Source organism: Spermophilus citellus, assembly GCF_964194105.1.
Source record: "Spermophilus citellus genome assembly, chromosome: 4".
NCBI lineage: Eukaryota > Metazoa > Chordata > Mammalia > Rodentia > Sciuridae > Spermophilus > Spermophilus citellus.
In genome coordinates, this window is record NC_138185.1 from 219008655 (window position 1) to 219034287 (window position 25633).

At 43.1% G+C, this 25633-nt stretch overlaps 1 protein-coding gene across 4 annotated transcripts in view; it reads left to right on the forward strand.

Moving 5' to 3' along the window:
* AK7 (adenylate kinase 7) overlaps positions 1 to 24911 on the forward strand; it is a gene marked incomplete at its 3' end in the record, with an annotated part of 70449 nt that extends 45538 nt beyond the window's left edge. For 2 of the 4 annotated variants that reach the window (XM_081293473.1, XM_081293475.1), the window contains 8 exons: positions 2998 to 3126; positions 3906 to 4035; positions 11779 to 11907; positions 13529 to 13597; positions 16817 to 17014; positions 20991 to 21211; positions 24422 to 24580; positions 24873 to 24911. In XM_081293473.1, the coding sequence (XP_081149599.1) occupies positions 2998 to 3126; positions 3906 to 4035; positions 11779 to 11907; positions 13529 to 13597; positions 16817 to 17014; positions 20991 to 21211; positions 24422 to 24580; positions 24873 to 24911 (1074 nt within the window). The remainder of the gene's footprint in view (positions 1 to 2997; positions 3127 to 3905; positions 4036 to 11778; positions 11908 to 13528; positions 13598 to 16816; positions 17015 to 20990; positions 21212 to 24421; positions 24581 to 24872) is intronic. The other 2 variants (XM_081293474.1, XM_081293476.1) reach the window with 2 other exon arrangements.
* Positions 24912 to 25633: the final 722 nt, after the last annotated feature.

A 25633-nucleotide genomic window follows, 5' to 3' on the forward strand; every position in this document is an offset into this window, starting at 1 on the left:
CCCTAAAGAGAGAAGTAGAAGAAGATCTTAGAAGATGGAAAAATATACCCTGTTCATGGATAGGCAGAACTAACATCATCAAAATGGCGATATTACCAAAAGTTCTCTATAGGTTTAATGCAATGCCAATCAAAATCCCAACGGCATTTCTTGTAGAAATAGATAAAGCAATCATGAAATTCATATGGAAAAATAAAAGACCCAGAATAGCAAAAGCAATTCTAAGCAGGAAGTGTGAATCAGGCAGTATAGCGATACCAGATTTCAAACTATATTACAGAGCAATAGTGACAAAAACAGCATGGTACTGGTACCAAAACAGGCGGGTGGACCAATGGTATAGAATAGAGGACACAGAGACTAATCCACAAAGTTACAAGTATCTTATATTTGATAAAGGGGCTAAAAGCATGCAATGGAGGAAGGATAGCATCTTCAACAAATGGTGTTGGGAAAACTGGAAATCCATATGCAACAAAATGAAACTGAATCCCTTTCTCTCGCCATGTACAAAAGTTAACTCAAAATGGATCAAGGAGCTTGATATCAAATCAGAGACTCTGCATCTGGTAGAAGAAAAAGTTGGCTCCAATCTACATATTGTGGGGTCGGGCTCCAAATTCCTTAATAGGACATCCATAGCACAAGAGTTAACAACAAGAATCAACAAATGGGACTTAATTAAACTTAAAAGTTTTTTCTCAGCAAGAGAAACAATAAGAGAGGTAAATAGGGAGCCTACATCCTGGGAACAAATTTTTACTCCTCACACTTCAGATAGAGCCCTAATATCCAGAGTATACAAAGAACTCAAAAAATTAGACAATAAGATAACAAATAACCCAATCAACAAATGGGCCAAGGACCTGAACAGACACTTCTCAGAGGAGGACATACAATCAATCTACAAGTACATGAAAAAATGCTCACCATCGCTAGCAGTCAGAGAAATGCAAATCAAAACCACCCTAAGATACCATCTCACTCCAGTAAGATTGGCAGCCACTATGAAGTCAAACAACAACAAGTGCTGGCGAGGATGTGGAGAAAAGGGTACACTTGTACATTGTTGGTGTGACTGCAAATTGGTGCAGCCAATTTGGAAAGCAGTATGGAGATTCCTGGGAAAGCTGGGAATGGAACCACCATTTGACCCAGCTATTGCCCTTCTTGGACTATTCCCTGAAGACCTTAAAAGAGCATGCTACAGGGATACTGCCACATCAATGTTCATAGCAGCACAATTCACAATAGCTAGACTGTGGAACCAACCCAGATGCCCTTCAATAGATGAATGGATAAAAAAAATGTGGCATCTATACACAATGGAGTACTACACAGCAATAAAAAAATGACAAGATCATAGAATTTGCAGGGAAATGGATGGCACTAGAGCAGATTATGCTTAGTGAAGCTAGCCAATCCCTAAAAAACAAATACCAAATGTCTTCTTTGATATAATGAGAGCAACTATGAACAGAGTAGGGAGGAAGAGCAGGAAGAAAAGATTAACTTTAAACAGAGACATGAGATGGGAGGGAAAGAGAGAGAAAAGGGAAATTGCATGGAAATGAAGGGAGACCCTCATTGCTATACAAAATTACATATAAGAGGTTGTGAGGGGAATGGGAAAATTAATAAGGAGAGAAATGAATTACAGTAGATGGGGTAGAGAGAGAAGATGGGAGGGGAGGGGAGGGGGGATAGTAGGGGATAGGAAAGGTAGCAGAATACAACAGTCACTAATGTGGCAGTATGTAAAAATGTGGATGTGTAACTGACGTGATTCTGCAATCTGCATTTGGGGTAAAATTGGGGGTTCATAACCCACTTCAATCTAATGTATGAAATATGATATGTCAAGAGCTTTGTAATGTTGTGAACAACCAATAAAAAAAATAAAATAAAAAATTAAAAAAAATAAAATAAGTTAGATACAATAATTAGGGATTTGTACCTATAGTATTTACCAATTTATAAAATCAGATATTAAAATCACAATTATTTTTAAAAAGTGAGTGAATTGCTTCCTGGTTTCATACCTGGCTGGATAAGGTGCGCCCACCCAAGGGACAGGATCCATCCTGTGTACATGGTCAGTGAGGCACATAAACCTGCCCGGCTGACAACTAGGCCTCAGGCCTTGGCGACTGCACCCAGACCATCCAGGGGCCCAGTCTGGCCCTCAGGACTGAGGTCTGGTGTTGCCTCCCCTACTCCTGCCTCCCTCCTGCCTGCCACTTGGTGAAATCTGTCATCACTCGGCACACAGATATCCCACCCATGGAAATTCTTTTCATGGGCATGATTTTAAAATTTACCTTGCAAACACTGGGCCTCAGCTTCACAACTATTTGGACTATTTTGAAAGAAATGACTACTTACTACTGATATTTTTATTTCTGTTAGAAGTAAACATTTACTCACTGGTTATGAATGCCACAGAGCTTCTATAGCATTCAAGCAAGTTTTTCAGTAGAATAAATGGTGTTTTATTTTAATAAGTGTATTTTTGAAAATCAGAGTAGAGAACTGTTATAAATAAAAACAAGTCATATTCAGGCAATAAGGCAGGCCCCTTGTGCACTGGATGGGGATTCTTGTGGGATCACTTTGCTGTGGTTGTGCCCGTGACAGTGGCGCATACAGAAGAGACGGGTAGCGCCCGATGCCTAAGCACTCACTGTTTAGTCCTTTTGGGATGTTCCTGGGGGAATCTTGCGAGTGTCCTATCCCCCAGGCCCAGGTCGGTCTGTGTAGTAAATGCTATTGAATCCCTGCTGAAGGAATGAACCTGAACCAGGACGTGAACCCTTCAGGCGCTTTCAGGATGACACAGCATGACCATGACGGCAGGGCCTGGAGGCAGAGGCTCTGGAGTCTCTATGGAGGAAGGAGCCTCAGCTGCAGGGTCCTGAGATTGAAGAAGGCACATCCCTGAATGTGTAGCCCCAAATCATTCAGACTCACTGTATGTTCTCTGTTCTCCTTTTTCAGCCAATCAAGATTTGTATCCTTGGTCCTCCTGCCGTGGGAAAATCCAGTATTGCTGAAGAGCTGGCCAAGCATTACAAACTACATCACATCAAAATAAAGGATGTGATTTCTGAAGCCATAGCAAAACTGGTAACATTCTAAACTACTTTATTGGGGATTTTTAAGTTTAAAAGATGCTTTTCCGAGTGCTGTGATATTCTAGCAACTAATTTGACTTGTCAAAGAGATTTGTTCTTCTATTTGGATTTTGGTTTTGGCCCCGGTTATGAAAACCCAGACTCCCGTGGGGCTTTCCTCGGTGAAACAGAAGCATCTTTCATGGATTGTCCTTGAAATTTAGTCGGCCTCCTGCTCTTGCTCAAAGTGTATCTTGTCTGCTCTCTGCTGACTGGAATACTATTAAGCTTTTTGTTTTTTGCTTTTCATTCTTGCAGTATGTTTCTCAGGGTGTTATCAGAACCTTAACTGCTTTTCATCATTTTATTGGAAATGGTAGCTACTGAGAAAATTTTCCAGAAGTGATTTCTAAAAGTCCTTTTTTCTTCGTCTGGTGCTGGATGTTGAACCCAAGTCCTCGCTCCACTGATTTACGCCCCAGCCTAAAGTCCTTGATTTCTACAAAATATGTTTCCTTCAAGTAAGATACAACCAAATACCTTAGAAAGGACTTGACCCTTAGGCAATTCTGGCATTAGCACAGAAATATATTCTCCTAAAAGCAGAGTAGGAAAGACCTTGAGTCTCCCATACGTTGTTGTAGACAAACATATTCGACAAAGCTTTGCATGGTCACTGACTACATTCCTGATTTGGGCACCAGCCATTCTCCAGGATCACTGGGCAATTGATTTGTGAGGAGCAAAGCAAAGCAGACCACTGTCCAATTTTAACATCCCTGTGGTCTGCAGGAGGCGATTGTTGCACCTAAGGAGGTAGGGGATGGAGAGGACGAGGGCGAGGAGGAAGAGGAGGAGGAGAACGTGGAGGATGCTCAGGAGCTCTTGGATGGCATCAAGGAAAGCATGGAGCAGAATGCAGGTGAGGTTGCAGCACACAGTTTGCCAATGGTGACTGCTTTTCAAATCTGGTTTTAAAAGACTACCTATTTGGGCTGGAGATGTGGCTCAGCGGTAGCGCGCTCGCCTGGCATGCGTGCGGCCCAGGTTCGATCCTCAGTACCACATACAAACAAAGATGTTGTGTCCGCCGATAACTAGAAAATAAAATATTAAAAAAAAAAAGACTACCTGTTTGCTTCTGAAAGTGAAGCACTCCAGAAGTTATGATAACAACAAAGAAAATTCATTTCTAATCTCACCTCCCAGGGAGGAAAACATCATTGTCAATATTTTGGTGACTGTCTGAAAATAGGATGGGAAAGAACTTTCTTTTTTTTTTTTTTTTTTAAAGAGAGAGTGAGAGAGGAGAGAGAGAGAGAGAGAGAGAGAGAGAGAGAGAGAGAGAGAGAGAGAGAGAGAGAGAGAATTTTTAATATTTATTTTTTAGTTCTCGGCAGACACAACATCTTTGTTGGTATGTGGTGCTGAGGATCGAATCCGGGCCGCACGCATGCCAGGCGAGCGCGCTACCGCTTGAGCCACATCCCCAGCCCATGGGAAAGAACTTTCTAAGTTTAAAAAAAAAAAATCATAAACTAGTGGGTAGCTCAGTGGTAGAGCACTTACCTAAGAGATGCTGGGCCCCGATTTGGTTCTCATCACCACACACAAAATTCGAATGTCTGCTCATATTTATTTTATAGGTATCAAACATCATTAATCAAAAAGCAAAGGACAAACCAAGAAAACAAATAATTGCCACCAATAAAATAATTGATTTTATTAATATATAAAATACCAGGCTGGGATTGTGGCTCAGTGCTCTATAAATAAATAAAATAAAGGTCCATTGACAACTAAGAAAAATATTTTTAAAAAATTTATAAAATACTCAGGCAAACTAATAGAAAAATCTTTAAATTCTGCTGGACACTGTGGCACATGCCTGTAATTCCAGCAACTCGGGAGACTGAGGCAGGAAGATTGCAGATTGAGGACAGCCTTGGCAACTTAGGGAGACCCTGTCTCAAAATCAAAACTAAAAACTATTGGGGATGTAGTTCAGAGGTGGAGTACTAGCTTAGGCCCCATGAAGCCCGGGGCTCAGCCCCAATACTACCACCAGAAAAAGAAAAAAAAAAAAACATTAAATTCAATTAGAAAAATGGATAACATGAACCAATAATTCATGTAGGAAGAAATAAAGTTTTCTTATTCACTTGATAATTATTAACCAGTTTATTGAACCAACGAATCACAGTAAGGTGTTTTATTTCTTTGTTTATTTTTATTTATTGCTCGGGGGTGATGCTGAAGGGAAATCGAAGAACGAGAGTCGGGTAAATGAGAAATGAAAGATGGAGACCAGGCAGAGGTACACAATCTCTCTATATTGGAGAGAGGCAAAACAGGCTTGGGTTCCCAGACTTTTATAGGGCAGGCTCAGGAATAAGAGCCTTGTGGGTCCTAATGAAGGTGGTTAGGGATTGGGTTGGTATAAGGGAGTGGTGAGCCTTTCTCAGAAATGCCCTTGAACAGAAAAGCAAAACTTTTTCCTTAAAATGGCAGCTGTCGCTTAAGATGCCCATCCAGATGCTAAGCAAGGACGGTTTCTGGGTGTCAAATCCAGGGCCCCCAGCAAGCCACATGCTAGGCAAGCACTCTACCACTGAGGCACATTTCCAGACCAGAAGTTTTCTGTTTAAACTCAAACTCTGGGTTCATTCTTTCCCCACCCTTGGCTGGAATTCCAGGCCTGTCCTCTTGCAACTCTCAGATAAGAAGCCAGTAACACCTGTGTTTACTCCTGCTCTAAGTCCTTGACAATCAAATTTTCACAAACTGGATTTTGAGAGTTATCTCTGGGGGATCTTGCTACCCAGCAGGAAAGCAGAAAACCTTCTCATTTTTATACTTGATTGAGACCCTCCTTCCAGCCATCACTGTAGAGTGTCTGGAGAGTGGTCCAGGGGTCCAGGAGGTACGACTGGTGGGGGCTGGTGGGGGTCTAATCAGAGCTCCGGCCCTCCTCTCCACCACCTTTGTTTTCTTTTCTCTCCCTACTCCGCCCCTCTTACTGGTGGCTGTTTCTTATCCTCCAGGGTTGGGCTAGGGCCGTGGAGCCTGCGGAAGGTGGGGGGATACAACAGAGGCATCTGTGGCCGCTGAGGTGGGAGCCATGCTGGGTAATGGCGCTTCATGTTCCTTCCTGCATCAGAACCTAGCGTGTTGGGTTCTGCTGAATCTGCACTGGTAGCCATCCACTGCATGCCCTGGGGCACAGGACCTGACTGCCCTCCACGGCCATCCAGAGATGTCCTCTGGCTCCCAACCTCTGTCCCAAGGTGCTCCTCTTTCCAGCCCAGCTCCCCCTTGGCTGGGGACCCAGTTTCCCTGTCCTGACTTCACTGCATGTCCTAGGTGTCAGTATTGCCACCTCCCTTGTGGGATGTGTGACCGTGCAGGATATTCAGCCAGCCTGAGTACAGTCCCCTCTTATCCCTGACTCTTCCTCCTTAGTTTGTTGTGCCCCCTTCCACTTTAAAGTCGCTAGTCTCTCCCTGCCTTGCTCTGAGCTCAGGTCCCCTCTACTTCTCCTCTTCTCCCAGGCTGGTTCCAGCTGGTGGAGAAAGTGGTTTGGGATGCTGATCCTGAGCAACCACTTAAGCCAGCTGCCTGTCTGAGTCAGTTTCTGCTCTAACATGGCTGGTTCTGGAGGAAACGGGATTTGAATTCCATGAAAAGTTCCCAGAGGAAAGCAAAGGAACACAGAAAACACAGATTAATACTTAAGATACTGCATTGCCTCTGGCTTGCCACAAGGCATTTGGGAGGTAATATTCATTCACCTTTTGGGGGAGGGGGAAAGCCCTCAAGATAAGACATTCCACAGTGAGAACACTGAGGAGGGAGATCTGGCCAGCAAGGCCATGTTGAGGGGTGGAGGATGGAATTCTTAGTAATGAACAGGTGTATGTGGCCTTGTATACGCAAACCTTATGGCTGCGTGGAAGGCCACAGACAGGGTGTGGGAGAGTGAACTATGCCACCCCAGACAGAGGCAGGGATGCCTGATATTCAGGCTGACAGGACAGCCGACTATTACTTATTGACAGAGACTTACATAATTGGTCTTTGCAAGGACTCAAAGACACTATCTACATACTTAGCGAAACACAATAGTACAAAATACCAGCTGAGCTCTCTTCACGCCCAGGACAGACGTTATAGGACAGACGTTATCGGAGACAGTGCAGTAGCCAAGTCCCCAAGCTCAAGAAGGACCTGTTCCTAGCAGGAGACACCGTTCTTCCCCAGCTGCCAGAGAGGCCAAAGAGGCTGGCAGCCTCGGGCAAGAGATGCAGGAGCGATTGGGAGCAGGGAAGTGGCCTTTGGAGAGGGCAGTGTGTAGAATGGCAAGCCACTGCCCTTCCCATGTGGCACCCAATGCCAACCACTTCCTATGAGATGGGAATAGTTCATCCACCCTCTTAACTTTAGGGAGATTTCTTTCCTCAAGGTTGTCCAAAAATCCTTCCCATTCATGTTTACCCGAAGCCAGGTCGAAGACCTTGATTATGTTTGAACAAAACAAGACCTTTGAACCCACCGCAGGGACTTGAGGGAGCTCACTTTCCCCTCACATGACCCTTTGTCCTGTGGTTCCAAGGATCCTAGCAGTGCGATGTCACAGCCCTGCAGCGAGGCCCCTGGGCCCCTGGCAGAACTCTATGCCTGCTGTCCCCAACAATGCAGCCAAAATGGGAACTGAAGTCCCTAAAGCACAGAGTGTGTTAGTTCTGGATTCTTTGTGTTCATCTCATCTATTTCAAAATGTGTGGGGTTATTAAGTCTAGGTAGTGGGATTTCCCGTGAGTTTGAAATAAAAAGGGAAAATCATTTGTAATTGTACAGCTTTGTAAATCTACACTGTGCATAGATAGTTGGAAAACCTTGGCCTATAGCTCTCTTTAAATCCTGTTTTGAAAATTATGAATATGCATTGATATTTTAAATATTAGTGGTATTTAAAAGAAAAAAAGCAGGTTGACATTTTAAAAGTTCCGGTAGGTCTGTACTGGTTCATTTCAAAGCAGAGAGTGGTCCAGCCATCAGGGAAAACGGCATAGAGGTTCCTAAAGAAATGGAAAATAGAACCACCATTAGACCTAGCGATCGCTCTTCTGGGCAGGTAACAAAAAGATCTGAACTCACCAGCTTGTGCAGATAGCTGCACTCCAGCAAACCTGGCAGCTCTGGTCACGAAAGCAGGATACAGGAGCAAACTCAGTGTCCATCTACAGCTGGATGGATAAAGAAAATGTGTTATACACATACATACATGCTCACACCCCTCCACACACACACAGAATATTTTTCAGTCTTTGAAAAGGAGGAGATCCTGCCATTTGTCTTAACATGGATAGAACTGGAGGGCGTTAGGCCAAGAGAAATAAGCTCTGGGAAAAAAGCTTGAACATGGTATCACTTATTTGTGAAGTTTATTTTTAAAAGAGACCTAATTACAGATTTAGAGGATCAAACAGTGTAACCACTGGTGAAGATTAGGGTGGGGTAGGGATGGGGAGACATAGGTCAAGTGAAACAAAATCACAGTCTAGAGGTGGAAGGTGCCGAAGCACAAGGACTCCAGGGAATGGCAGTGTGTTCTAGCAGGGATCTTGTTGAGTAGCGTTTCAGCAGCCCTATCACAGGAAAGTAACCAGAAGATACACAGCAAGTCTGCTTCACTGTAGTAACCATCTTATTATCTATATGTATTCCCTAGCAACACAGTTAAACCTCAGATATGCACATTAAAATTTATTTAAAATTAAAAATAAAGCAGACAGGAGAGATCACCTGCCCTGTAGCTCAACACTAGCCTAGGGAGGTGCTAGTTTTCTAGAATAAGGCCCTTGGGCTTGGCCCACCCAGTCATGCCTCTAAAACATTCCATCATTACCAAAAACTATGTAAGAGGCCCCTTGTTGTTTACTGAACACAGAAATGAATGGTAAAGCCCAGTGACTTAAATAAACAAGGGAGCTCTTTAAAGGGACCTTAGCTAGATTTCTGATTACGTGTCCTTATCATAATGATGCAAGTTTTGAAAACTGAGACTAGATTGCTTAAATAAAGCTGGTCTTTGAATGTTAGTGAATCCCTCGATATTCTTAACAATGGTTTTATTTCTTTGTACCACTGCAACCTTACTAAGAAGTAATGTAAACCCATTTGGAGGAATTTCATTATGTTAAATAACACCTTTAATCATTATTTTATCTTGGTCATAACACTTAAATTTCTGAAAGACACAATTATTTCCTGAATCCTTTACCATCTAATGATCTGTGTGACACTGAAAAGTAGAAGAAAGAAGAGATGTTTTAATTAGATCATTTTATTGTCACTAGTAGGATATCAAAAGAGGCTAAAAGCTATTTTATATAAGCAACTTCCTGATAAACTAAAAGCGTTAGAAGGAACCGTGGAGCTCTAACCTCGGGCTTGGCAAGCTTGCATTACTATTAGACACGCTGTTAAGCAGTTGAAGGACTGGCCGTGTCCTGAGAGTGACAGCTGCTCAGATAACATGCTGTCATTTAACCACTGTGCCTCTTTAGAGCAGACTCCTCCCTCCTCAGGTCCACCTGCCAGCTTCCAGGGCTTGAGAGGGACCTGTGCACTGGGCCAAGTTAAAAATGCCAAGCACAGAGGAAGTGAGGTGGGGGCACAGCCTTTTCTGCAGCTCTAAAGAGAACAGAGCCTTTGAAAGTTGGGTCAAGTTTAATTATCATTCAAATCTAGCAAATATTTCCTGAGCAGTGTGTGTGTGTGTGTGTGTGTGTGTGTGTGTGTGTGTATGTGTTGGGGGCACATGCACTAGAGACTGAACCCAGGTCCTCATGCATGCCAAGCACAAACTCTGCTACTGAGATTTAGTTCCAGCCCAAGCACCTACTTTTATTTTTTTTTCTTTTCACATTTTTTATTGGTGCCTTATGGTTGTACATAATTATTTATTGTTACACATTCATACATGCACACAGTATAACAAGATAGCTTGGCCAATATCATTCCCCAGCACTTCCCCCCTCGGTCCCTTCCTCTCACCCGTAACCCCTTTCCTCTGCTGATCTCCCTTTGATTTTTAGGAGATCCCTGCCTCCCCTACCTTTCCTTTCTTTTGTCCTCTCCAGTTTCCACATAGAGAAAACATGACCCTTGACCTTCTGAGTCTGGCTCATTTCTAACATAAAGGTCTCAAGTTCCATCCATTTTCCCGCAATTGACATAATTTCATTTTTCTTTTTATCTGAATAAAACTCTATTGTGTATACATACATTTCCTTTATCCATTCATCCATTGATGGACCCCTGGGCTGGTTCCATCGTTTAGCTTTTGTGAATGGTGCTGCTGTAAACATGGGGATGTGTGTATCCCTGCAGTAACGTGACTTTGATTCTTTAGGATAAATACTGAGGAGTGGTACAGGTAGGTCACAGGGTGGTTCCATCCCTGGCCTTTAGAGGAACTTCCATACTGATTTCCTTAATGGTTATACTAATGTGTAATCCCACCAATAGTGTAAAAGCGTTCCTTTTTACCCACATGCTCTCCAGCGTTTATTATTGTTTGTATTCTTGATGACTGTTTTTCTCACTGATGTGAGATGACATCTCAGTGTAGTTTTGATTTGCATTTCCCTAATTGCTAATGATGTTGAACATTTCTTCATATATTTGTTGGCCATTGGTATTTCTTCTTTAGAGAAGTGTCTGTTTAATTCATTTTCCCATTTATTAATTGGATCAGATTTTTGGAGTGTAAATTTTGTGAGTTCTTTACATATTCTAGATATTAATGCTCTATTGGAGGAGTAGCTAGCAAAGATAATCTCCCATTCTATAGATTCTCTCTTTACATTCCTATTGTTTCCTTTGCCAAGCACCTACTTTTTGTGTGGGGTTTTTTTTTTTTTTTGTACCAGGGATTAAACCCAGGAGTCCTTGACTACTGAGTAACATCCCCACATCCCCAACCCTTTTTATTTTGAGACAGGGTCTTTCAAGTCACTTAGGACCTCGCTAAGTTGCTGAGGCTGGCCTTGAACTCAGGATCCTCTTGCCTCAGCCTCCTGGGCTGCTGAGATTACAGGTGTGCACCACCACACCTAGAGCCAACCACCTACTTTTAATAAATCATGTGCTAGCAGCATAAATGAACACTATCTACCTCACTTAATTCTCACAACAGAAGCATTTATTATTGCATATTAGGATTACAGAAGTGTAATACTGAGATAAAATTGGGAGAGCTGGACTCAGAGGCACATGCCTGAGTTCTAGATGAGGTCAAGGCAGGAGTCTCGCTCTAGCTCAGGAGTTTGAGACCAGCTTGTTCAAGACCATGAGACCCCATCTCAACAAAAAAGTCTGTTAAAAAAAACAAAACCCACCAGAACTGAGTAAAACTCCGAGTCTTATTCGGCTCCACCCAAAGTTGTGATTGCAAGACAGTTTTCAAAGCAGGCATGGACGTTTGCTTCTGTTCCTCTTACAGACAGCTCACTGCTATCCATTCATCTATCAAAACCACGTAACTTTTACTTTAAAAGGATCCCAATCACCCCTTTAACCACACAGTTCTTGAGGTAGTTTAGAACCTCATTCCCATGTAGACCGTGCTCCCCAGTAACATATTTTTTCTTTTTATCAGGTCGACTGGAAGATCAATATGTAATTAGATTTGTCAAAGAAAAGCTAAAATCTATGCCTTGTAGGAATCAAGGATACATTTTGGATGGATATCCAAAGACGTATGATCAAGCAAAAGATCTGTTCAATCGTAAGTTTTGAGTGTTTCCTATGTTTTGTGCATTTATATTCAGATAAATTGTAACCATGTTGTTCACTCAATTAAATAAAGAAATATGGAGAGACTTTTAAATTTGAATCTTGGCTCACCTTTTATTAGGTACATAGCTTTGTTTGTGGGTTGGTTTATTGATACTATGGATTGAACCCAGGGGCATACTATGACTGAGTCACATCCCCAGCTCTTTCTATTTTTTATTTTGAGATGAGGTCTGGCTAAATTGATCATGCTGGCCTGTGATCCTTCTGCTTCAGCCTCCTGATTAGCTGAGATAACAACTTCCCAGGTAGCTAGCTGGGATTATAGGTGTGCACCACTACACCCAGCCACAATGAATTTTTTTTTTTTTTAAACAGAGTCTTGCTAAATTGCTAAGGGCCTCACTAAGTTGTTGAGGTTGGCTTTGACTTGCAATCTTCCTGCCATAGGCTCCTGAATTGCTAGGATTACAGGTATCCACGGTACCCAGCCATAATCAGAAATTTTAGTGATTCTTCATATTGTAGGTTTATGTGTTGATTTTTTCCTCATTTTATATTCATTGTAGAAGTTTTTTTTTTTAAGTAGAATAATATAGGAAGAAAATTAAATACGTGGACAGAAGTCTAATGTGTTCGGGAGTGGAAGGAGGAGCTTTGCCTTCTTGGGGTTGGTAGTGGTCTGGTGTACAGTTCCAGGAAACAGGCAAAACAATCCTTGTTATTCTGAGGCTTATGTTCCCGGTTGTCCAGTGTTAAGTGTATGTTTTTGTCTTTGTTAGAAACAGATCAGCAATACAGAGATTCCTTGTTTTTATCACTGGTATTTAATGTCTAGGGTCTTGTAGTGGTTGTTTTGGTGCTAGGGGTTGAGCCCAAGGGCACTCTCCTACTGATCCACACCTCCAGCCCTTCTTAATTTTTATTTTGAGACAGGGTCTTGCTAGGTTGTCAGGATGTCTGTCCTCTAACTTGCAATCTTCCCGTCTCAGCCTTCTGAGTCACTTGGATTACAGACCCGCACCACCACACCCAGTTAGATGCATAGCTTTTAACTTTTTAAAAGTTTTTATTTCATTGTAGCATAAACACTTAACATGAGATCTCTCCTCTTAATACATTCTTAAGTGTACAGTGCGTTATTGGTGACTCTTTGTCCTATGTTGTTCAGCAGATCTCTAAAGCTTATTTATCTAGCTGAACTAAAACTTTGTCTCCATTGATTGCTAATTCTCCTTCCCCACCTCCCCAGCCCAGCACAGCCCCCATTCCATGAATTTGACTATTTAAGATCCCTCATGTAAGTAGAATCACACAGGACTTTTTCTGTGACTGGCCCACTTCACTGAACCTAATGTCCTTAAGGTTCGTCCACACTGCAGAAGTTTTCTTTTTCAAGGCTGAATAGCATTCCACTCTTTGTATGAACTACTCTTTCTGTATCCATTCATCTATCAATTGATGTTTAGGTTGCAAGAGTATTTCTGAACTACGTTGTCTATTGATGACTAGTTTTCATTAGTGTTTGCAAATTAAGATAGGATATTTAAGTTCTTGCTGTGACCCTTAGTAATATGTTAATAAATGTTACTTCATATATTTTGTTCTCTTAGAGGAAGATGAGGAGGAGGATGAAGAAGTCAAAGGCAAAATGCATCCCTTTGATAAATTAATTATACCTGGTAAGTTTAAGATATTTCTCCAAGATCACATTTAAATGAATGGTATTCAACATCTCTTGTGCCAAAACAATCTTTTTGAGTTTAATAAAATAGATCTATTTGTAGGAAAAAATTAAAAGATACACACAAGCACAAACTTGGAAAGGAGGGAGTGTACCAGGGGTAAATGTCAGAGACACTGAGGTTCTGAAGTGGAGAGCAGTCCTGCTTCTCTCCCCTGTGGCCAGTAGCTGTCCTGGTGAAGGTGTGGAACTGAGTCACCTGGCAAGCCCACAGGGGCCTGGGCTACCGCAGCCCCTTGCCCCCTGTTTCTGGTACCAAGACCCTGTGACCCTGAGTGGAGACAGTCAGGCGAGAGCCTTCCTGTTGGCCACTGACTTAAGGCGCAGCACTTCAATCCACGGTGTCTGGACACAGATGTCTCACAGCGCACTGGAGATGGAAGCATAAACCACGTGTCCACCACAACAGGATTCGTGGAGCATGAGCAGGTACTTTGTGACCCTTTAAAAAGTTTTGTGGTCACTTTTAGACAGTTCGCATGACGTGAATCATAGGGAATCATTTTGAGTCATGTGATCAATAAAAGCAGCTATTTTCAGCAACTTACTTCAGGGTTGTAATTGAAAGGGCCTGCTAGAGCGGGCACCAAAGGGGTACAGTTGATAGCTGTAGAGAAGCTTCTGGAAGCTCTGAGATCACCAGAAAGCAGGTATCCTCAGGGATGGATGTTTATTGTCTGTCTGTGGGCTCTGCACCAATGGCAGAAACCCAAAATGCCAAAAGGAGGGGTTGTCTCATTAATTTAGGTATACACTTGGGGAAAAAGTTAAAGAGTAAAACTGATATTTTTTGAATAACTAGAAGTATCCTATTTATGAGACTTTAACACTTCTGGGTAATGTTCATTAATTTATTGCAAACTCCATAGTAAGTCATAATTCTCTTGCTGAGGTAACTGGATAAAATTCAGCTTGATTAACAGCTTCTCATGTGCCGCGTGAGATCTGAGCTGGGTGAACCTTTTCACAGTGCCATGTGGCAGGAATGACACCCAGGTTTACCAGATCCAAAAGCCAAACCCCAGTTTACCTTTCTGAAAAAGGGAAGGGTTTCCATTCAGACTTGGTCTAGGCTGCATGGAACCTTTCTTAGGGTTTCTGTGGGAAAGCAAGGCAGACCAGAGGAAGCTCAGGGTTGGCTAGTTGGGGCCCAGAGGTGGTCTTTATTTGCCTGGCCCTGAGATGATTTGGGGCAGGGCAGAGCCTGACATGGCATGAGAGTTAGGTCAAGTGGTGATGGCTTGCTGAGAGGGGGTTGCTCTCAAGTAAACCCATCTAGGGGTGTTGGCTCATCGTCTTCGTTCAGCAAAGAATTGAAGAGCAGGACACAGAGAGAGAGCAGGCAAGCAGCAGGTTTACTGCAAAGTGGCGGAGACAGACTTCTCTATGGAAAAGGGGCCCCAGAGCTGGGAGTCTGGTGGGGAATTTTGGCCTGTTCTTTTTATGGTCTCTGAAATTCCCTCCTTTCCTTATCTCCTCCTCTGTCCACACTCTCATCAGTATTACTGACTGGTGTCCCCTCTGTCCACACATCTGTGTTAGTTTTTCTATTGGATCCCCCACTTAGGAGCATGAGTATGGAAGTGTATGTCTGATCGGGTCCCCTGGTTGTGTCCACGAGTACTTTTGTCAATCAGGAAGTTGACCTCTTTGGAAGGCCCTCTCCGTGCTCCTTTGTCCTGGCCCTGCCCCGACCTCCTCACTGCCATCTTGCCCTGGCTGCCTGCGCCCTTCTGGATGCCCCCCAGTAAGTTGCCTCTGTCTTCAGAAACTCACAACTAGCTAGCTCTGGGAGCAGGGGAATCTCTAGGCCAGAGGCCCCCCCAAGACATCAAAACATCATAAGACATAGAAAAATTTAAAAATGGTTAATACAGCATCCATGCTTCACGGCAGTGATGAAGCCTTTGACTCTATGACATCAGTTCTGGACGCATTCTCTCCCCGGGATCAGTCCGTGGATTTCCCCACTACCATGAGCTCAGGTCCAGTTTCATTCCCACCAGGTTAAGACAGTAGGTGCTCTGAATAATCGTCTTGAGATATTGCAAAATCCTGAAGTTCTCTCTGAATCATAAAGACCTGTGATTGTGTACATGTTCAAATATGTAACAACAAATCTCATCATTATGTACAACTTTAATGCAAGAATAAAAAATGTGGAAAAAAGGAACTTTGAAAAAAATCACCGGGGCTGGGGATGTGGCTCAAGCGGTAGCGCGCTTGCCTGGCATGCGTGCGGCCCGTGTTCGATCCTCAGCACCACATGCCAACAAAGATGTTGTGTCCGCCGAGAACTAAAAAAAAAAAAAAAAAATTAAAAAATTTAAAAAAAAAAGAAAAAAAATCACCTACTGGTAAGTATATTTTATCACAGTAAAGTCCTTTGAAAATTGGAGAATCAAGTATAATACTCACTATTAGAAATATTTCAATCTCCCAATCACTTGGGGGAAAAAAAAGAGATAGTATTACACATATTTTGAAATTCTTCGATTATTAACAAAGTAACTTTCTACCTAGATTTCTAACATCCTAGAACTTAAATAGATTCAATTTCCAATAAATTTATTGACAGAATTTTGATTTAAGTATTATACAAGAATTTAGGAATTTAAGTGTCTCCCTTTTCAAAATGTACTACTCATGAAAATCATGAAAACCAATGGCCAATGATGAGCAAAACAGATGAGAACAGTAGTAGAATCCGACTATTATGGATTTGTAGGGTCCCATTCCACAGCCAAGGCCTCAGCCTTTATTTCCACTGTTAACACAGGTGGCAGCCCCAGGCCCTGTTCACACCTGTTCCTCACACACCATGGGCACACCGTCCTCTAGGCCTTCCTGATACACTTAACTTTCCACTCTAGTGAGCTCTTAGAGTGCAAGTAAATGAGGTGTGAACCAGACAATCAGAGCAGAAATCGATGATTCCCAAGCTTAGCGGGCTTCTGTGGGTAGCATGTTTTGGGGATGCACTTGGCCACCTGTGTCCTGGGACTCATGTCTGCTGGTGCTATTGTTGAGAATATCAGGAATAGCGACTTCCCTTGGGAAGCTTATTCCTCTGACCCACACTCTGATCTCACATTCACTCAACAAATACACAGCTCTGTGGTGCTGGGCCAACTCCAGAGCTTCTCCCTCTCCGCAGAATTCGTGTGTTCACTGGATGCCTCCGATGAGTTCCTGAAGGAGCGGGTGATGAACCTTCCCGAGTCCGTTGTGGCGGGAACCCACTATAGCCAGGACCGCTTCCTCCGGGCGCTAAGCAACTACCGGGACATGAATATTGAAGATGAGACTGTCTTAAACTATTTTGATGAAATAGAAATCCACCCAATACATATTGGTATGAAATGAACTGCAGGGGGATGTGAATGTTCAGACCCAGATACCCCTGGCAACCGGGGTGCACGTCTGACGGGGATGGTGGGGATGAGGAGTGTGGGGTATAACCTTGTGCTGGGGCTCAGGGAGCCACAGGTGGACTGGCACTCCTCTGGGCTGTTGTTCCACCAGGGGACACGGTGGTGGGGAAGAATTATAGGAAAACATAGGGGTACATATGAAATGGAAGCCAGATCGGCCTATTTTTTAAAAGGCATTTTGGAGAAATGCATTCTTATTACTGGTGGCTTTGGACCCTTCCTCCAGGTTTCTTGGGGCACTGTTCTGTCCCCATTGCTTGCCAGGCAGTGGCGCTTTTCACAGACCTCAGACTCACCTTCTGTTTCCCACAACACACAGCTCAGCCCAGCACGCAGCACTGCTCAAGAACCCGGGTCTGCATCAGCCTCTCCCCACACTCCTGTCCCCTCCCACCTCACAGCTGTCCGGCTTCCCTTGGCTCAGCGAACCTTCAGTTTTCTTTCTAGTTTTCTGGCTCTTGATACTTCTTCTCTGGGTTTGGGGAAAACAAACCTGGCAGATAGGATACATTTGGAACCTGGAGTACTGTTAGGCTTACAACTAAGAGACCGTGGGGACAGAGGGCTCATCCAGCTCTGGCTCTGTTCTCTCATCAGTGAAATAGGAAAATAACCAACTCTGGAGGCTTGTTATGAATGGTAGAGATGAGGGATAAAGTGCCTGGTGCATTGAAGGAGTTTATCCATACTAAGGCATAACGGGATGCACTATTGAGAAACAGAAAAATAAGCTGGAAACAGTGGCACACACCTATAGTCCCTGCAACTCAGGAGGCTGAGGCAGGAGGGTCACAAGTCTGAGGCAGCCTCAGCAGCAACTTAGCAAGGCCCCGTCTCAAAAAGGGCTAGGGATGTAGCTCAGTGGTAAAGTGCTTCTGATTTCAACACCCAATACTGGAAAAGAAAAAAAATATATATACAAGTCTGTAAAGTCTTCTTCTCTGTTTTACACCCTCAGCATTGATTGGGGTTTGCCATCGTTCCCATGTGTTTCTGCACAAGGAACACACTTTATATGTAAGAGCTACTAATATGAAAGTCAAACTGTTTACCTGAAGAACTAGGGAAAAAATGGTGAATTTCAGAAAAATAGTCATTGTCATCTTTTCAGTAAAGCCTAAAAAATTATTTATAGAAAGAAAGATCAGGAGGACCTGAGGAGAAACACTGAGGAGAAACCGAGGTGGGTGGAGGAAGGAATGAGTGACCGTGGTGTTCCTGCCCGTCCTGTCCGTGCCCATTGCACCGAGCCTCATGTCCACACTGACAACTGGGAGATAAAGGAAAAGCAAAGGGAGAAGCGGATCATGGTGTGGGCGTTGGGGGGGGGGGGTGTCTGAAGGTCAGGAATGCAGGCTGGCCTCATAAGGGTCTGCAACAGGACCTGGAAAGATGCTGGGAAGCACATTCTCTGCATCTCAGGAGTCCACTTCTCTGTGGGTCTTTTATCCCATCTCTCTTTGGACCACACCCTCTGTAGACCAGTGTACTCCTCCTCCTGTCTGGCCCACAGCGGACTGAGGCCACCGTAACCCTGGAGTTGCCTTGCTATCTGGGAGTCGAGCCAGACAGCTCTGTGTCCCAACACCACATTCCTAGACAGGCAACTTTGCTGGTTGAGGTCCGGTCAGATATCACGGGGCCCAACAGCAGCTACCCAGCTCCAAGGGTCGAGGTGGATGTTGCAGATTATTTAGCAGATCATACTCCACTAAAACGGAATCCATTAAGAAACACTTGAGGGCACTTAGTGACATCAAGGTTGTGATTACTTAGAGACATCAGGGAGTACATCTGAATTTTAGAGGTCAGGCAATGGGGAGGTGGCAGGTTGGGCCTGTATTTCGCTTTTTCTGCTCACTCTCTAATGCACTGGCCCTGATCCTCCCCTCTTCTATTAGAACCTGCTGTGTCTCTAGTCTAGATCAAGGTCAGGCACAGCAGCGGCTGCAGGTGAGAATGCAGCAAGCAGTTGCCAGGTGTGCACTACCTTCCATTCTCTGCAGAAACCTCCCAGGAAAACCCAAGCATGAGCCGGACACAGTGGCACACACCTGTGATCCCAGCAACTCAGGAGGCTGAGGCAGGGGGATCGCAAGATCCTGACCAGCCTGGGAAACTTAGCATGACCCTGTGCCAATATAAAAAATAAGGAGGATTGGGGATGTGGCTCGGTGGTTAAATGCCTCTGGGTTCAATCCCTGGTACCAAATAAAATAAAATCATAACAAGCCAGGCATCATGACACACAATTATTTTTTTTTAATATTTATTTTTTAGTTTTCGGCAGACACAACATCTTTGTTTGTATGTGGTGCTGAGGATCGAACCCGGGCCGCACGCTTGCCAGGCGAGTGCGCACATCCCTAGCCCTCATGACACACAATTATAATGACAATTACTCAGGAGGATCCCAAGTTCAAGGCCAGTTTGGCAATTTAGTAAGACCCTGTCTCAGAATAAAAAATAAAAGGTCTGTGGATGTAGATCAGGGGTAGAGCACCTCTGGGTTCCAATCCCAGTACTGCAAAAAGGAAGAAAGCAAAAAAGATGAAAGGAAGGGAAGGGGAGAGTGGGAGGGAGGGGAGGAAGGAAGTCCATTTTGGTCACAGCTGCAGAGAGTCTGGTTCATACCCGGCAGGCCCTGTTGCTTTGGGCCTGTGACAAGGCAGCATATCATGGGGGAGCCTGTGGAAGAGCCAAACTTCTGGCCCCATGGCCTGGAAGCAAAGGAGAGTCAGAGGAAGAGCCCAGAGCTCCAAACCTCCTTCAAAGGCACATCCCAGTGACCTAAGTGTCCTGGACATTGTGCTCAGCAGATCAAGCACCACTGGGAGAGCAGGAGAACTCAGGTTCGTCCATCAGTGGATCCAGATGAGCCTGTGCTCTGAGGTTCTGGGCCCCGGTACAATATTGGTGGGTTAGAATTCCTGACCTTCAGGACCAAGGACCGTGTACAAAATTTTATAAGTAGTTCACAGGTGCAGAACAAAGGAAAACACTGGCGAGCGTTGTTATCGTGACTTAGACAACAGTTAATTGGCATTGTGACTTAAAATTTATACTAGTAGGGGCTGGGGATGTGGCTCAAGCGGTAGCGCGCTCGCCTGGCATGCGTGTGGCCCGGGTTTGATCCTCAGCACCACATACCAACAAAGATGTTGTGTCCGCCGAGAACTAAAAAAATAAATATTAAAAATTCTCTCTCTCTCTCTCTCTCTCCTCTCTCACTCTCTCTTTAAAAAAAAAAAATTATACTAGTAGCTACATCCCTAAAAAGTTTACAAACTAAAAACTAAAAAGTTTACAAAAGTATAAGAAGTATCTCTGGCCTTGAAAACTTGATATGTTTACATATCAAGAGAGAGTCACCAGACTCCTAGAGATAGCTATTTACAACCCAATTAACCCCTGGTTAATTAGGTTTCCTGAGGAGAGGCTGGGAGGGGGGCTAACCCTTTCCCCAGGCGCTGGTTCTTCATCATAATGCTCTTATAATTTCATTTTATTATCAGATCTGGCATCTCCACCACATAAGCTAGGCCCCCTCTCTTAAAGGCTCTACCTCCTGATGTGCCACACTGGTGACCAAACCTTTCACACATGGTCCTTTGGGAACATTCAAGATCCAAACTATAGCACAGCCCGTTCCCTCGTCCATCCATTCAGATCAACAATCCGACAGGCCCAAGCCCAAATCCTCCTGCTTAATTTCAGAGAATCATAAGTATTCCACGGGGATAGAAATTCTCAACTGTCGTCCCCTAGAAGAGGAAACTTCAGGGTGGTGATCTGTGTAATTTGCTATCACAAGCTAATAATAAGAAAGGATATCCCTAATAGCAGTCAGGCCTAGAATATAAGTATGTGTTGGTCTGCCCTCTCCCGTATTTAAAGATGTAGGAAAACTTGAAGATGCTCAGAACAGACTTGCCATCAAACAGCTCATCAAAGAGATTGGGGAGCCTCGAAATTATGGTTTAACCGAGGAGGAAAAGTTCGAAGCCGAGCGGCGAGCTGCAGAGGAACGCCTGGCTAGGGAGGCTGCCGCGGAGGCTGAGCATGAGCGCCTGGAGGCCATGGAGGCCGCAGAGAAGCTGGCCCGCTGGGAGGAGTGGGTGAGTGAGCATGGAGGGGGGGAGAGGGGTCATGGAAACACCCCAAACATGGATTTCCATTATATGTACCATCTTAAAAAGACATCCTCAGTCTTTTGCTTAATTAATGAGAAAAACTAGGCACTGCCAGTAGGATCAATAGCATACACCTCTGTGAATGTGCTGCATTTGGCTGCGTGCTCTGACTTGGTTTGATTTTTCCTCCATTGACCCATCTAACCTAAGTGGTCAGCCTCATTTTCCAGATCACTAAGGCTGGTTAATTCTGCTTCCCAAAACAGCACTCAGATCCATCCACACTCTCCACTTCTCCTGGAGGGTCGGTGTGTCTCATCAGAATTAGGGGGTGTCCTCTCCCCGGCTCTTCCTCTCTGCCCCTGTCCATCTCCCACTGCTCCCCGCTGCTGCCAAGTGGTGCTTCTAACCTGCAGCTCCACCACGGGCATCACTGTTTAAAGCTCCTCATGGGCTGTCCAGCTCCGTTAGGTAAAAGTCCATTCTCCTCATTGTTACTCACAAGGTCCTGAGTGTCCCGGGCACTTCGAATCTTTCCCAGTTTCAAACTCTGCCCCGTTGGTCTTCTCACACCATCTGCATGACTGACTGCCTCATCACAACTTTGCTAAAAGTTTCTTTCTAAGGAGGCTTTTTCTGGCCACCATTTGTAGAATTTCAACCCGTCCTCTTCCCACCACGTTACACACCCTTTCGTACTTCTGACTTTCTTCTCTAACAATTCTATATATTTTATATGTTCAACTTGTTTCTTGCCCTTTCCTTGCACAGAATTCAAGTTACATGAGGAAAGGAATCTTTGTCATCGTGTTCCACTGCTGTATTTTTCAGTGCCCAGAACAATGCCTGAGAGGCACTAAAAAAATGTTGTGAAAAGATGGAAGGAAGGCAGGCTAGAAAGAAGGAAGGACGAGGGGAGGGAGAACGTCCTCAGCACACATCTTTGGGGGATGGATTGATTGCCTTGGCATAAATTCCTAAGGTCTGTTGGGTCAGACTAGGCAAGGTTCAAGGTTTTGTTTGTTTTGTTTTTGTTGTTGTTTTAAAAATATTTTTAGTAGTAGATGGACCTAACTTTATTTATTTATTTTTATGTGGTACGGAGGATCCAACCCAGTGCCTCACAAGTGCTAGGCAAGCGCCCTACCACTGCGCCCCAGCCCCAGTTTTGATACATATTTCTACACTGCCCTCCAGCAAGGGTAAACTGGTTCACACATCATCTAACAGAGGCTGTTTCCCAACACTTCCTTCAACCTGGCTTTCTCAAATTTGTTCAAACATGTCAAACTGATAAAGAGAACCAACCACGTTGTATTTGGATTCATTCTCTGATCTCTAATTTGACAACTTTTTCCAACTTGGTTAGGAATTGAAGTTTCAGGTTGCTCGTTGTCACTGTGTGTAGGCTGTCTTTTTCTTGTTATTTATTAGAACTCCTGATAAAGCAATAGAATAGAAACAGCAATAACCTCAATTGGTCTTCCAAGACTTGCTCCAAGCACTCAAATCCCACTTTACTCTCTTTGTAGGTATGTGGCCCTGACAGTTACCTTTGTACCTCAATTTCTCTATCTGTAAAATGGGTATTCAGGCCTAGAGATGTGACTCGCAGTGGTAGAGTGCTCACTAGCATTATAAAGCCCTGGATTTGATCAAAGTGCTATAAAAATAAATAAAAATTATAAATGAATAATGTGGGAACAATGATAGCACCTACTTCATGAAGTTGTACCTGATTAAAACATTAATTAAGGGGCTAGGGTTATGGCTCAGTGGTAGAGCTCTTGCCTAGCATGTATGAGGCACTGGGTTTTATCTTCAACACCACATGAAAATAAATAAGTAAAATAAAGGTATTGTGTTCATCTACAACTAAAAAATATTAAAAAGAATTAATTAATATAAAGCACACAATGCCTGGCCAGTAGTGTGCAGTTACATAAACTCTTAAAAATAGCCTAGCTTTTAATAATGTGCTACAAATAGTTTTTCTGAATTAATCACCTACCTTTTAATATTATTTACAGCGTTTTCTCTGGCCAAACAATTTTTTTTTTTTGTCACTCTCAAGGTAAAGTCATCACTGATATTTTTGCCTGAAAAGAGATGCTTCTCAGCAAGACAGCAAACCCAGATACCCAAACTGGGAAGTCAGGCATCATAGCACACATCTGGTTCCTTGTAGCCCGGGAGATGTTACCCCCGCACCCCACCCCACTTTTTTTTGTACCAGGGATTGAACCCAGGGACACCTAACCACTGAGCTACATGCCCAGGCCTTTTTAAAAATGCTACTTTATTATTTATTTATTTTTTAAAGAGAGAGAGAGAGGGGGAGAGAGAGAATTTTTTTAATATTTATTTTTTAGGGCTGGGGATGTGGCTCAAGCGGTAGTGCGCTCGCCTGGCATGCGTGCGGCCCGGGTTCGATTCTCAGCACCACATACAAACAAAGATGTTGTGCCCGCTGAAAAATAAATAAATAAATAAATATTTAAAAAGACACCACATTTAAAAAAAATATTTATTTTTTAGTTATTGGCAGACACAACATCTTTGTATGTGGTGCTGAGGATCGAACCCTGGCCGCACGCATGCCAGGCGAGCGCACTACCGCTTGAGCCACATCTCCAGCCCTAAAATGCTACTTTATTTTGAGACAGGGTCTCCCTCTCTGCTCTACCTTCCATGGTTGGCTTCATTCTAAAGCCCACCTGATGGGCCTACCCTTAACTAATGCCCTTGGGCAGAAGACACCTAGCCCAATAGGCTTAAGTCTTGCCAAAACCAAAACAACAGGCCCCAAAGGCAGGAGTTTTCAAAGGAAATCTGGAGTTGTTATTCCGAGAGAGGGGGACCACACACTGCGCACTGAGCAGGGATAACATGGTCACTGTACTAATCCCTCTGGACTCCCCAGCAGTACTCCTGTGATTTTGCGCTCTATTTCCTCCCCGGGGCAGCTAGAAATGTTTTCGTATCAGAAAGGATCCATCTTTTGATTTTCTAATGACGAGACAGTTGTGATCACGTCATTTATGTCTTTTCTCTGCTGACTGAACATGTCATCTTTATCATAAGGTGGTAACATTTTTAGCATTATCCAGTTCTAATGCAGTGGGGCGGGGTTGTGTAGAGGTTCTACCGTTTCTGACTGTGCATTTCCGCCTCTTCCAAACATTCTATTCTTAGAATAAGCGACTAGAGGAAGTAAAACGGGAAGAAAGAGAACTGCTGGAGGCTCAGTCTGTTCCCCTGAGGAACTACTTAATGACCTATGTGATGCCAACCCTCATGCAGGGGCTGAATGAATGTTGTAAAGTCAGACCCGATGATCCTGTGGATTTTCTGGTAAGAGGTTTAATTTTTTAAAATATCAGTCTGAAAATAAGATTTGCCTGAAATTTAATGGAAAACACCTGAATAGAGAAATGGTGGGTCTGGTTATTTGAGAAATAGCTTAAAATTCACAGTATACAAGAACATCCAACCCCTACTTATTCTTACATAATAGAATTTTATTATTCATTTGGAAGCAAAGAATTTACATACTTTTATTTTAAAATTATAAGCATTAATGGTACAAATATATAACTATTAATAAATATCTTATAAATTGTTGACTTTTCTTTTTTAATTGTAGGCAGAATATCTCTTCAAGAACAATGCTGAAATGCAGTAAAACTTCAAAGATCTTGTAACATGCAACCCTACAGAGCTAGAGATCAATTTAACACTGTAATTTGAAAAAATTGCTTTTAGAAATGCTTTCTTAGTTTTTCAAAAATTCTTTCTTTTTCTGTAACCAAATATTTTATAAAGTAGAATCATTATAAAAAACTAAATGACAATGAGTGAATGACTACTTCATTAAAAATACAATTGAAAAATAAATTGATAAGGCATCTGTGCATAGCCTATGAGATCAATGCTGATTTAATATTTCATTATTAGGTCAGTTCCAAAATATTCTGTATATTCATGCCCATAGTAATTTAATTTACAGCACAAAGAAAATCACTAGCAGGTTCACTAATGATTTGACACAACTTGTTAACTTAGTACCAGGTCCCAGTACCAATGGTTAGAAATGAAAATAAATAGAACAGTTGTTGAGTCTTAGCAAGTCAGATAAGACTGGCTTCTGTAAGGCTGCTTTTGAGTTCAGGATTAGGATTCTTATCTGATGAATCAGAGAATTGTAAACCTTGTGGTGGAAAAAATCCATGTTGCACAAAGAATAATACTGATGATATATGTGATAATTAGAAAGTTGCCAAATATTTTTTGACAAATTAACTTTATAATATAGGCTTAAGCTCACAACTTTTTCCCCAGCTCTGAAACCCCCTTAAAAGTCCTAGATTTGCCTTAAATAAGAAATTACTTTAATGATATATTTTT